The sequence below is a fragment of the Ascaphus truei genome, chromosome 3 (genome assembly GCF_040206685.1).
Source record: "Ascaphus truei isolate aAscTru1 chromosome 3, aAscTru1.hap1, whole genome shotgun sequence".
NCBI lineage: Eukaryota > Metazoa > Chordata > Amphibia > Anura > Ascaphidae > Ascaphus > Ascaphus truei.
In genome coordinates, this window is record NC_134485.1 from 342,188,878 (window position 1) to 342,202,102 (window position 13,225).

At 46.0% G+C, this 13,225-nt stretch overlaps 1 protein-coding gene across 7 annotated transcripts in view; it reads left to right on the forward strand.

Moving 5' to 3' along the window:
• Window positions 1-13,225, forward strand: part of HDAC7 (histone deacetylase 7) — a 318,615-nt gene that overhangs the window by 275,394 nt on the left and 29,996 nt on the right. For 6 of the 7 annotated variants that reach the window (XM_075591688.1, XM_075591690.1, XM_075591689.1 and 3 more), the window contains 5 exons: window positions 2,711-2,931; window positions 3,789-3,992; window positions 4,360-4,579; window positions 5,733-5,866; window positions 7,613-7,733. In XM_075591688.1, the coding sequence (XP_075447803.1) occupies window positions 2,711-2,931; window positions 3,789-3,992; window positions 4,360-4,579; window positions 5,733-5,866; window positions 7,613-7,733 (900 nt within the window). The remainder of the gene's footprint in view (window positions 1-2,710; window positions 2,932-3,788; window positions 3,993-4,359; window positions 4,580-5,732; window positions 5,867-7,612; window positions 7,734-13,225) is intronic. The other variant, XM_075591686.1, reaches the window with a different exon arrangement.

Sequence of the window (13,225 nt, forward strand, 5' to 3'; positions counted from 1 at the left end):
CATGTCCCACCACATTCCCAAACGTTCTAGCAAACAAGCAAGGGACCCACAGCATCCTTCTTATAATGGATGGGCGATAAAGTTGAAATCAGTTTTACAGCCCTTTTTTTTTTTATTTATTTTTTTTTTTGTGCAAATTGGCGGACATTCTCTCATTTTCAATTATTTTCCATTATGTTTCCTTAATTTTCAATATTTGGTCATTTTCAAAATTTGTTTTTAAATCTGAATATTTTGCTCTTTTTTTTTTTTTTTTGCCTTTCAAATATTTGAATTGAAGAAAAAGACAGCAATTTGTGACCTCCGTCCATCTCTAGTACTGCTAATGTGCCCATCTCCTTACTCGTAGCCTATTCCAGAGGGGCTCACCTGCAATCCTCAAGCCCCCCCTCCTCCCCCCCCCTCCCAACCAACAGGTCAGGTTCTCAGGATAACCCAGCTTCAGCACAGATGGCTCAGTCAAAAACTGAGGGTCTGACTGAACCACCTGTGCTGAAGCTGGGACTGATTGAGCTACCTGTGCTGAAGCTGGGATATACTGAAAACCTGACCTGTTGGGAGGCTTTAGGACTGGATTTCAGCCCCCCCCCTCCCCCCCCCTCCCCCCCTCCCCCCCCTCCCCCCCGGCCTATTCTTGCCCAGCTCTCCCTGTCACTTCCCAGAAGTGCAGAGGTAAATATAATCGGAGTGCTGGGCCTCCCAGTGTTCCCACTGTGCAGATATCCGCACAGCTCTCGGGATGCCAGGTTACAAACCACATGCAACTCAGAAGGATTTCTGCTATACAAATATCAGATCCCTCTTTTGATTAAAGTGAACTGATGGTAGTAACCTTGTTTAATGGGTTCTATGTAGGTTATTGATGTATTTTATTTTATCGGACACATCAAAGTACTTTTTAAGTATTCATCTGTTCCCCCCAACTTTAATGTTGCCATGGTAACCAATTGCTTGGGGGGGGGTTACACTTATTTTGTGATGAGCGTGTTTTTGAGTCCTAGGGGGCCCTATTTGTTAACCCTTTCAGACCTAGTTTATATCTTAAAAGCTGTATATCCAAATATAAAGTAATGTGATTGGCCGGTCTGGAAGGGTAAGCTCTGATCCTGCCAGTAATAAAATGGGCTGCTATTTCGTGCGATAAAGATCTGGCCTTTTTTTTTTTTAACGTAAATTCCTTTACCTTCAGTTTAATTCAGGGGTGCTCAATTCCAGTCCCGAAGCCCCCCCCCCCCCCCCCCAACAGGTCAGGTTATCAGGATGCCTGCTTCAGCACAAGTAGCTCAAACAGAGGCTCGGCCTAAGACTGCACCACCTGTGCTGAAGCAGGGATACCCTGAAAACCTTACCTGTTGGGGAGGATTGGAGTAGAGCACCCCTGGCTTGATGAATAGCTTGTTAATATGTAATTCTACAAGTCGGTCTCACTTGCGTACAAAATTGTCATGTCGCATTGGAATTGCACAGCCAGCAATCACGTTTAAAAAAAGCAATTTTCACACATTGTGGACATACGATAACTGTTTAATGGCAAGACACTCTAAATGTCATTATCACAGTTGAATGAATAGGCCTCATAGAAACCACTAGCCAATTTTTAATTTCCCATTTATTTTCGATATTCTTTGTTTGTATTAGGAGGTAATTATTAGCCAGACACACAACGGTATGATAATAAAGAGTGGTGTCACCAGAGCAAGACAGGACCCAGAAACACTAAAAAAAAAAGTTGTGTGTACTGAGCACACACATTTTAGGTGAAACTTCTTTGTCTTTGGTCACTGTTTTGTCACAGATATTGTATTTGTGGTGATATTTTAAATTAAAATTCATTAAACACAATATCGGTGACAAACCTCAAAAGTTTGAAAGAACGCGAGTGCTCGGCTCACAACTCTGTTTTAGCCATCTGCACTTCTATGGGGTGTGGGGTGTGGGGTGTGGGGTGTGGGGTGTGGGGTGTGGGGTGTGTGGTGTGTGTGTCTGATGTGCCTGACTCTGGTGCCTCTGAGTTACTGTTGCTCCTGTGCATGTGCGCCGAGCCACTGTGCATCGCTGGCTCCAACCTCCGCGTGCGCTGGAAGTGAGCAGCGCTTTGACGTCTGCGCGGGTGTAGCGCGGGCACACGCACAGTAGTAGCACGACGTCCCTTCCGTCATGGAATTTTGTTACAAGGGATTTTCCCTTTCAAAACTCTGTAGGTGCCAGCAAAGAAGTTTCACTTCAAAAATATCATTTTTACAAGAAGCAAACCAGTTTGCGATATTTTTTTTATTTTTCTAAAGAGACCAACTATATTAACGTTTTTAGTTATTGTTTTTTGCACGCAGTGTGGTACTAATAATTATAGAAATGTCCGTGATTATACTGCCATCTAGTGGTTACTGCAAATATTGCGACAGTGTTCAAATTGTACAGGCTATCACTCTGTGTACACAGAACTGTGGTAGAACAGAGATGCAGTAAATTCAATGGTAATGTTGGTTCATAATGGCATGTTTGATTGTAAGCTCTATTGCGGATTTACGGGCCAAGTAGAGCACTGATAAATTGACAGACTGGCGGGAAAGATATTGCTTTGCGGTGTGTTGCTGGCCTATCTGGCTGCAGAATGTTTAATTAACTTTGCATTTGGTTTAAGATTCTTTTCCCCAGGGAAAGATCTGCTGAGCGTTCTTGCTAGCCTGTCTTTTTTTGTAATCCCACTCAGTTTTTTGTTCAGTTCCAGGCCTGGGTTCTGTGCCTTTACAATTTGCCCACTCCCTCATCAATGCCGATCACTTATCAGCTCCCGGGCACCACAAGCCTTTGAGTCGGACCCGCTCCGAGCCTCTCCCTCAGAACCCCAAGACACTCCAACAGCAGCTGCTGTATCAGCAGCAATACACACTGTTCCCGGAGCATATGAAACAGCAGCGCCAATTACTCAAGGTAAGGATGGGAAGGAAAATAGGTCCAGGACCGATCTGCTTGTGTTGGGAGAGATTTTCAGGTCGGGTTCAAACACCTCAGTGAACAGCAAAGCGAGAAGCCCGTTCATATCACAGCCTCGTCTGATAACAGGAGTTTTGTGTAGTTCAGGATTTGGCAACTCCAGTCCTCATGGGCCATCAACAGGTCAGGTTTTCATGATATCCCTGCTTCACCAAAGGTGATGCAGTCTTTGACTGAGCCACGTGTGCTGAAGCAGGGATATCTAAAAAAAAAAAAAACCTGTTGGTGACCCCTTAAGGACTGAATTTGCCCACCCCAGGTGTAGATTCAGCCAGCTGGCATTGAATTCAGTTATAAACAGCCAACTGTATGTGTGGGAAAATGTTTTTATTAAAGAAATTGACATTGAATATTTAGGCGCAATGAGTTCCTTTCCGCGAGAGTTTATCAATTAATTTTTAGTTCCTGAGGTAGGAGATAACGGGCCTTGTCTAAGGTCACAAGGAGCGAACACTGGGTTTTGAACAGGACATACAGTGCTAATATCACCGCTTCCAAGGCTGTGACATTACCACTGTGCTGCTACTCCAGTCCAAAAGATAACCTGGGATTAGGTCATTACCAATCTTGTGTCAGACGAAGAGAGAAGCAAGCCAGTGTCATATAGCATTGAGAGAATCAGGTCAGTGTGATTGCCCTTTGCCTCCTGTCCGTAAAGACTGGATGAATACTCGTGTTAACTCAAGCAGTTGAAGAGGAATCCAGTTTTTTTTTTTTTTTTTTTTTTTTGATCCATGAGATTTGCTCAGTTCTGTGAGACCTGCAGTCTCACTTACCCTCTCTTCTCACCCCAGCGCATGGCAAAAACCAGCGAGAGGCCGAGGCTGTGCCAGATACCCTCAGAGGAGATGGACGAGAGCGGTCCTGCAAGCGAGAGGCCTAATGAGACGGGAGGAAATGCTGCCAGAGGGCGAGCAGAGTCCCTGCGAGGCGGGCAACATGATGCACACAGCAGCAACCAGCCAATGGTCCACCAGCAGCACGGACTTCCTCAGCAGGTACCGAGCAGCCGTCCTGTCACATTCGCGTCTCTCGACAAGACCTGGGTGGGACTAACCCCATTCACTGCCAGGGGGCGCCACAACACTTTGTGAAAGCAATTTCGGCCCACAGCTATTTGCGTGTCTGGTTCAGTATGTTTTTACGAACCTATCAGTTTAACAAAGCTGGGGATTTGTTTTACAAATTGGGCTATCTTTACTTATAGCAGTAGAAACTTATTTTTTAAATGATTTATTTATTTATTTTACGTTGATCACTTTATGAAAATGCTGAGGAACCTCTCTTTGATGTAACCCAACTCCAACAATGCTCCAAGTCCCGTGCTCTGACCAAAGGACTTGATGTTTCTTTGCCTCCCCACAGACCATTGTGTGGGAACAGACCCACCATCGTATCCACCAGCATCTAAAACGACCACCACCACTGGACACCCTTATGATCCCCATCCTAGCAGGAGGACATCGTCCTCTCTCCCGGGCAAAGTCCTCTCCAGCCTCGGCTTCCTTCCCCACTCCAGATCCTACCCCCAAAACCGTGTCACTTCCTGTGCCAGAAGAGGCTTCCAAGCTCCGTTTCACTACAGGTAACAATGACATCACCAGTCTGCTGCTGTCCTTGCTAGAGAACGACAGGGTGCATGGTCTCCGTTCCCACTACATTATGGGCACTACGGATGGTTATTTCATGATCTTGGTACTGAAACTCGCAGATGCCATTTTGCAGCAGACCTCTGTCCAACACGGCAACTGCATTGCAAACATGAAGTGATTCCCATCGTTTATTAATGTGGGTAGGGAGGCTACCGCCAACCCCACAATGCTTGCTGTATATATAATACATGGGCTTCCTGCAGGACATTTGTCATGGGTGACATGGAGAATGACACAGATTCTAAAGTGACACTATTAGTGCCATTTTAACATAATGTTCAGTCGTGTCTTCCACTCCAGGGTGTTTGTGGTGCAAACGGATATAGTGCTGTATACTGCAGCTGTTTTTCTACGTACAATGCTTGCAATACATCAGTGCAAATAGTGTATAATCTGCGTAACTCCTCTGATTACATGTCAGACTGCAACAAAACAGACTAACAGGATACATTTCTAGACACACAGCACATTGCGGTAATAGAAGCGCTTCCAGCAGCAAAGGGTTTATAGATATACAGCCTGTTCATGTTCAGAAACGGAACATTTGTAACACAAAGCTAGTGATTTGTACTATACACTTGTAAGAGTCTTCAACAAACCGTGGCAGCTATACGTGCTCACTAACAATCATTTAAGTGAATGGCAAACTTTTATTTTACTGTATGGAAACCCCTAAAATAAATATTTTAGGTCAGGCCACAAATGCTCTCCTTCCTAATGCCTTGTGGGATCCATCCGACACCAAGGACCAGATCCACTAAATCGTTCTAATCACTTGGCACACTTCATGGCTCGTTCACTTGAATGGACTTTAACATGAAGCAATGTGTAGCATTGTCTGGTATATTGGAGTCTAAATAAGAAAGTCTTGTTACTGTGGTTTAGAGGGGGTCCACCTATGACTATTTTGTAATATTTTTGATTTAAAAAAGGTGCTTTGATGGTGGGGTGGGGGGGGGAAGGGAATGGGAGAGTGCGTAAAGGTACTCGGAATCCATGCACAGTTCAACATGTGTATTTCTTCTAAAGCCTAGGACTTTGTGAACTATCTATGTTTATAACCTCTGACCCTGTACTTTGTGGTAGGAATTGTGTATGACTCGGTAATGCTGAAGCATCAATGCACCTGTGGAGACAACAGCAACCACCCAGAGCATGCTGGGAGAATCCAGAGCATCTGGTCCCGTCTGCAGGAGAGGGGATTACGTAACCATTGCGAAGTAAGGCTAGCCGGCTCTGAGGGGACTTGACTGGTTAAGGGAGGGGTACAGGGAGGATAGTCTCTCTAGGGCCCAGGTTCACTAAGCTCTGTGAGGCCAACGTCACGTTAATAGTAACACTGTATCCACTAAGGACAATAACGCAACCACAGTTTCTTCTGTAAAGAGCCTAGCGTTAACAAAAACGCACGTTAGTGAGGCCTGCTCATATCATTCTCTATTCATTAAACTCTGGCACGTTATTAAAGTCAGCACAGGTTAATGTTAAGTTCATGCACAGATAACATGGCATTAAGCCGATGCTTAGAGCGGAATTACAGCTGTTCTGCATATAATTAGCATTGTAAACAGAACGTTGGCTCACGATACATTTACGTCCGTTCCTGTTTGGGTAACATCACATTATTATGTGCCCTGACTGAACGGTTTAGTGAATCCCCACCTGAGGCTCAGGAGGAACTGTACGTGTTTGATATGGGCACAGGTGTACAACTACTCATAACGCCGGGACCTTCAGGGATAAGTATAAAGCTTCAGCCTCCATTATTAAAAAATGCATAATAAATCCATAGTAGACATTGATTGCAGATACTGTGTGTTTGGCAAAACCAAACTGTAAATATCTGCCGTTTTGCCCATTTTCCCTTCCTACTGGGAAAATACCCTAATTTATTTTTTAAACCTTTTTTCAGTCCCCATGTGTCCGTGCCGAGCCGTTTGTTCTCCCTCTTCTGTATTTCTGCATGCATGCGTTTTTCAGCATTGGATTACTGCCTCACATTGCACACCCTCCAGTGCTGCTCATTTACAGTATTCAATCTGTTTCATGTATCTATTAAACACTTCTTTCTTCGGGTGAGGAAGAAGCAGAGGGAAGACATTTAATGCGGGTTTTTTTTCTGTCCCTAATTCTGCTGCGGAACCCCCCACCAGTTACAGATGTAGCCAGCGCTATTGCAACCCGCCGCACTCTCCCGTGGAGCAAATGGTGCAATAGCCCCACTGATTAAAACAATGGCTGCCTCTCCCGCTGGCTTGTTCATGTCCTGCTGAAGCCTGTTGCAGTAACGTTGGTCACATCTGTATTTGCATGTTTCTGTAATATCGCGCCTCCTTTTTTCCTGGGTGTGCATGTTCAGAGCCGTTTAGTTTTCCTTTTTTTTTTTTTGTTGTTTTTTTTTTTTTTGTTGTTGTTTTTTTTTTTGTTTTTTTTGTTGTTTTTTTTAAACATAGTCCACATGAGTAGCTGCAGCGAGCATGCAAAGTGATGGTTTAGATCAGGGCTGCACAAAGCTTTCTCCCTGCACCACCCTGCCTGCTCTCCTCCCCTGCTCTCCTCCCCTGCTCTCCTTCCCTGCTCTCCTTCCCTGCTCTCCTTCCCTGCTCTCCTTCCCTGCTCTCCTTCCCTGCTCTCCTTCCCTGCTCTCCTTCCCTGCTCTCCTTCCCTGCTCTCCTTCCCTGCTCTCCTCCCCCGTTCTCCTCCCCTGCTTGCGGAAGTTGCAGAGGCCTCGCGCGGTCCCCCGGCATTTAATTTAAATGCGTTGGGAGAGGGCGCGGGACCTCTGTAACCACCGTGCCCACCCCCCCCCCCCCTGGAAAAATCTTGTGCCCCCAGTTTGCGCACCCCTAGTTTTTATCAAACGGCTACTTAGTAGATTCAGCTCAATCATTGGTGGTGAATAGTGGATCCTTTGTTGCTGCTCCCCAAAAATAACTCCTTGCTCTTTTCTTTTCCCTTTGTCTCAGTGTATCCATGGTAGGAAAGCGTCTCTGGAAGAGCTGCAGTCTGTACACACAGAGACACATGTTCTGCTTTATGGCACCAACCCACTCAACAGACTCAAACTGGACAATCACAAGCTTGCAGGTATGCCTGGGGCTGCCCCTTCCTCTCTACAAGAGCATGTCCCACAGGTATGCCTGGGGCTGCCCCTTCCTCTGTACAAGAGCATGTCCCACAGGTATGCCTGGGGCTGCCCCTTCCTCTCTACAAGAGCATGTCCCACAGGTATGCCTGGGGCTGCCCCTTCCTCTCTACAAGAGCATGTCCCACAGGTATGCCTGGGGCTGCCCCTTCCTCTCTACAAGAGCATGTCCCACATGTATGCCTGGGGCTGCCCCTTCCTCTCTACAAGAGCATGTCCCACATGTATGCATGGGGCTGTCCCTTCCTCTCTACAAGAGCATGTCCCACAGGTATGCCTGGGGCTGCCCCTTCCTCTCTACAAGAGCATGTCCCACAGGTATGCCTGGGGCTGCCCCTTCCTCTCTACAAGAGCATGTCCCACAGGTATGCCTGGGGCTGCCCCTTCCTCTCTACAAGAGCATGTCCCACAGGTATGCCTGGGGCTGCCCCTTCCTCTCTACAAGAGCATGTCCCACAGGTATGCCTGGATCTGCCCCTTCCTCTCTACAAGAGCATGTCCCACAGGTATGCCTGGGGCTGCCCCTTCCTCTCTACAAGAGCATGTCCCACAGGTATGCCTGGGGCTGCCCCTTCCTCTCTACAAGAGCATGTCCCACAGGTACTGTATGCCTGGGGCTGCCCCTTCCTCTCTACAAGAGCATGTCCCACAGGTACTGTATGCCTGGGGCTGCCCCTTCCTCTCTACAAGAGCATGTCCCACAGGTATGCCTGGGGCTGCCCCTTCCTCTACAAGAGCATGTCCCGCAGGTATGCCTGGGGCTGCCCCTTCCTCTACAAGAGCATGTCCCGTAGGTATGCCTGGGGCTGCCCCTTCCTCTCTACAAGAGCATGTCCCACAGGTATGCCTGGGGCTGTCCCTTCCTCTCTACAAGAGCATGTCCCACAGGTATGCCTGGGGCTGTCCCTTCCTCTCTACAAGAGCATGTCCCACAGGTATGCCTGGGGCTGCCCCTTCCTCTCTACAAGAGCATGTCCCACAGGTATGCCTGGGGCTACCCCTTCCTCTCTACAAGAGCATGTCCCACAGGTATGCCTGGGGCTGCCCCTTCCTCTCTACAAGAGCATGTCCCACAGGTATGCCTGGGGCTGCCCCTTCCTCTCTACAAGAGCATGTCCCACAGGTATGCCTGGGGCTGCCCCTTCCTCTCTACAAGAGCATGTCCCACAGGTATGCCTGGGGCTGCCCCTTCCTCTCTACAAGAGCATGTCCCACAGGTATGCCTGGGGCTGCCCCTTCCTCTCTACAAGAGCATGTCCCACAGGTATGCCTGGGGCTGCCCCATCCTCTCTCTACAAGAGCATGTCCCACAGGTATGCCTGGGGCTGCCCCATCCTCTCTACAAGAGCATGTCCCACAGGTATGCCTGGGGCTGCCCCTTCCTCTCTCTACAAGAGCATGTCCCACAGGTATGCCTGGGGCTGCCCCTTCCTCTCTCTACAAGAGCATGTCCCACAGGTATGCCTGGGGCTGCCCCTTCCTCTCTCTACAAGAGCATGTCCCAGCCCTCCTACCAAACTTCATATAATGCAATCCGCCAGGGGAGTTAATAATAATAATAATAATAGCATGTTCTTGTATAGCGCTGCTAGTTTTACGTAGCGCTTTACAGAGGCATTTAGCAGGCACAGGTTCCTGCCCCATGGAGCTTACAATCTGTTTTTGGTGCCTGAGGCACAGAGAGATAAAGTGACTTGCCCAAGGTCACAAGGAGCTGACACCAGGAATTGAACCAGCTTCAAGCTCAGTGCCAGTCAGTGTCTTTAGTCACCTAGCCACTCCTTCTTAAAACCCATTGTGTGGCGGCTACTGTACTTCATTCCTGGGCATTGTTCGGCCCTCCCTGGTTGCTGGCTCTGTGTTGCTTAAAGAGACATTCTTTGTTGCCATTTTTCTTTAAAATAAATGTTTAATATGTGCAGCATTTGATTACCTTTTAATGAAAACGAATTACCTAAGCTGCCGATCAATCCCATTCTCCTGTGATCAATAGGTGAGTAGCCTGCTCTTTGGGCTAAATCAATTCTATCAGGAAAATGCAACAGCTACAATATAGCCTTATATTTCCACGGGCAACATTGTCTATTGTTGCAGCTACTGGGAACGCTGCAACACTTTCCTGTTTGTGATCATTTGTTGCAAATGTTATTCCACGCGGGGGAGAGGGCCCAGCTCAGTGCTGTGCCAAAGCCTGCTATAGCAACCAAAGGAAAGGATGCTTCATACAAATACTCATTACAAATGGCATTGAGTTGGGGGTGGGGTAAAACCTGCAGCAAGTACTATCTAATACTACAGAACTGATTTATTTTAAAACAAAAAACTAAAATATTTAGAATATTTTGCTGCTTTACGTTGTTTATTCATTTGAATTGCTCAATTGCCCTTCAAATATAGGCTATTTCTCGTCGCTGGTCCTTGAAGTGTAGGTTTGTTGCAGGTTGTGTTACCTTTTCCTTGGACAGATAAATTGGAGTCCCTCATAGATTAAATTATAGTGTACGGATGTTTCAGCCCCTCACAGGTCTCTTCTTCATGTGTAGGTTTTCCAACCTATAAACAATAAAAATGTACAGTATGCCATAAAGGCATATTCTATATGGCACCATGACCAACACCAGGGAACGTTTCAATGTATTCTGTTGAAATGTTACACGCAAGTCCAATTAAAATGCTAGTGATCCCTTTAACCATTCCTAACAAATGTAGAGCACTTTGTGACCCCTGACCACAAGTCTTAGGCCGCGTCCATGTTTAGTGCTTGCGCGCTTCCGCTCGGCACTGAGCCCCTACAGCCGCAATGAGAGAGCGCGGAAGCGTAGGTCTTAGGAAAATTTTACATTTTCCCGCTTGCCGGAGCGCAGGGCCGGTCACGTGAGCGGTTCGCCCAATGAGGGTGAACCAGCTCCGTGACGTCACTGGCCCGCCTCCCCGACACGCCCCCGGACGGCACGCGGACCAAGGCCAGGGAAAGCACCCGCTTTCCCTCAGCCTCCGCGCGCCTCCGCAAGCAAGAAGGCACCCTGGACGCAGCCTTAGTTTCCACTTCAGTGACTGATGAATCTCTCCGTAACGTGATTTAAAGGAGCAATCCGTGCAATATCCTACATGTGTTTTTTTTGTTTTAAATACTACCGAACTGATTTATTAGATAATACTTACTACTTTATTATTATTTTTTTTCATTCAACTTTTAATGCCATTTTGAATGAGTTTTAATATACTGAGCATCCTTTGCTTCTATAGCAGGTTTTAACACACTCCCCCAGCAGTGAAAGATCTTTACTACACTTTCCTGTTTGTGATCATTTGTTCTCAATATTCCCAGCAGTTTTGAGCTGAGCACTGTAACAATAGAATACATTGTAGCTGCTGAGTTACACTGACTGAAGGATTGATTTGAAATTGGAAGGCAGCCATTTAGTGAACCCTGGGAAGCTAGGATTTTGCTGATCACGGGAGAACTAATGGATCGGCCGCTTAGGTAATTAGTTTTCAATAACTTTAAACAAAGGCTGTATATATTAAATCAAATTGAGAAAAAAAATAAGCTTCTCGGATTGCCTCTTTAATCCTCATGTCACAGGCATGAGACGGAAGTAAGGGAATGTAGAAGGTATGTTTGTGTTGCTAAATGTTTTACATCGAATAGTTGTGATGGCTAAAAATAACATTTAATTACAATAATTCCATCTACCAGGCATTCATTCGAGACCCTCTCCTGCCCTCTTGTGGCCATTAACAACTCCCAATTTCCCTAAAACCTATGCATATAAATCACATTGTCTGCAAGATTGTATCTGTTGTTTTAGGCCCGTGGCTTGAACTTTATTTCAGATGGTTTTAAACACCATCTGGCCACATCAAAAACAATTGACCATTTTACACGTTAATGACAAACAGGTCTGATGTTTCTGACATTTAAAGCATTCTTCAGTATTCAGAATTAAATGTGGCTGTTGCGTATGTGTCAGAATGTGTGAATTTGTGTGGTTTTTTTTGTTTGGGGGAAATTATTGAATCATGCAGAATTTTAATTGATGACTTCCATTAAGATAAAGCAAATGACACATTATTTGCAGGCGAGACTTTGTTTCCCTGAATGTAGTTGTGAATTCCAAATCAAAATACAAGAGGCAAATGTTCTTTGTTAGAAACAACTTGCTTTTGTGACATGTGTGATACTTTGGAACAACAAGATCACATTTGTTTAAATGCCAAGTATTCAAACTTACTGGGGTCATATCTGTTTGTCAACCTGTGCCTCTCACTTTCATTATACCTTGTAATCGGCTGTGGCAATGGGTGTGGCAGGTTCTTGTAATCGGCTGTGGCAGGTTGTGCCGTGCCATTGGCTGGGGCAATGAGTGTGGCAGGTTCTTGTACCCACGATGCAAAGTTCTGTGGGGGAGATCATGTGACCAGGCAGATACTAGATACAAGTGGTGCACTGCTAGAGAGAGGGCAGGGCTCGAGCCAGAGTCTGTCTCAGAAGAGGAAGGGGGTGTGACTTTGTAAATGGTTTCTCTAGAAACCAAAATGCCTGTGACATTAGAATACATTAACACAGAACTGATTTATTTTAAAAAAATACACATGTAGGATATTGCTTGGTCTGCAGCTTTAAGCCCTTCATTGCCTTTGTGCAATTTGTGACCCAGATTTATTAAATGGTGAATAGACATTGAGGTGCAGTGAGATTCACACCACTCCGAAATCTAGACCTTTTATCGCGTGTAAAGCAGGTCACAAAGCCTGGTTATGACTTCACGAGTGATTCAAACATCTTGAATAATAATCTTGTGTGCTGGATTAGTTGAGGGAAGTGTGTTAATGAGTTGGGTTACCAGTAGTATGCTTTAGAATGCTGACACTACCTTGTGTAGAATAACCTTTAGCTTGTGGAGAGAAACATTCAATTTGTAATGATTTTTTTGACTGTGGGAAAACAACTTGTTTTTTTTTTCCTGTTGTGCAGAATAAGCTTTTCAATGCATAGAACATTAGGAAAGTGGGGAACATTTTGTAGAACATCATATGAATAGCTACTCATTTTTAATTGTATAATAAGTAGAGATGTGCGATTGCACTGCTAGAGCTGCTGCTTCTTCACTGCTAGAGCTGCTGCTTCACCACTGCTAGAGCTGCTGCTTCACCACTGCTAGAGCTGCTGCTTCACCACTGCTAGAGCTGCTGCTTCACCACTGCTAGAGCTGCTGCTTCACCACTGCTAGAGCTGCTGCTTCTTCACTGCTAGAGCTGCTGCTTCTTCACTGCTAGAGCTGCTGCTTCTTCACTGCTAGAGCTGCTGCTTCTTCACTGCTAGAGCTGCTGCTTCTTCACTGCTAGAGCTGCTGCTTCACCACTGCTAGAGCTGCTGGTTGAATAACAGGTTGTGTGGGTTTTAATCCTGTTGGATCTGACACCAGTACAC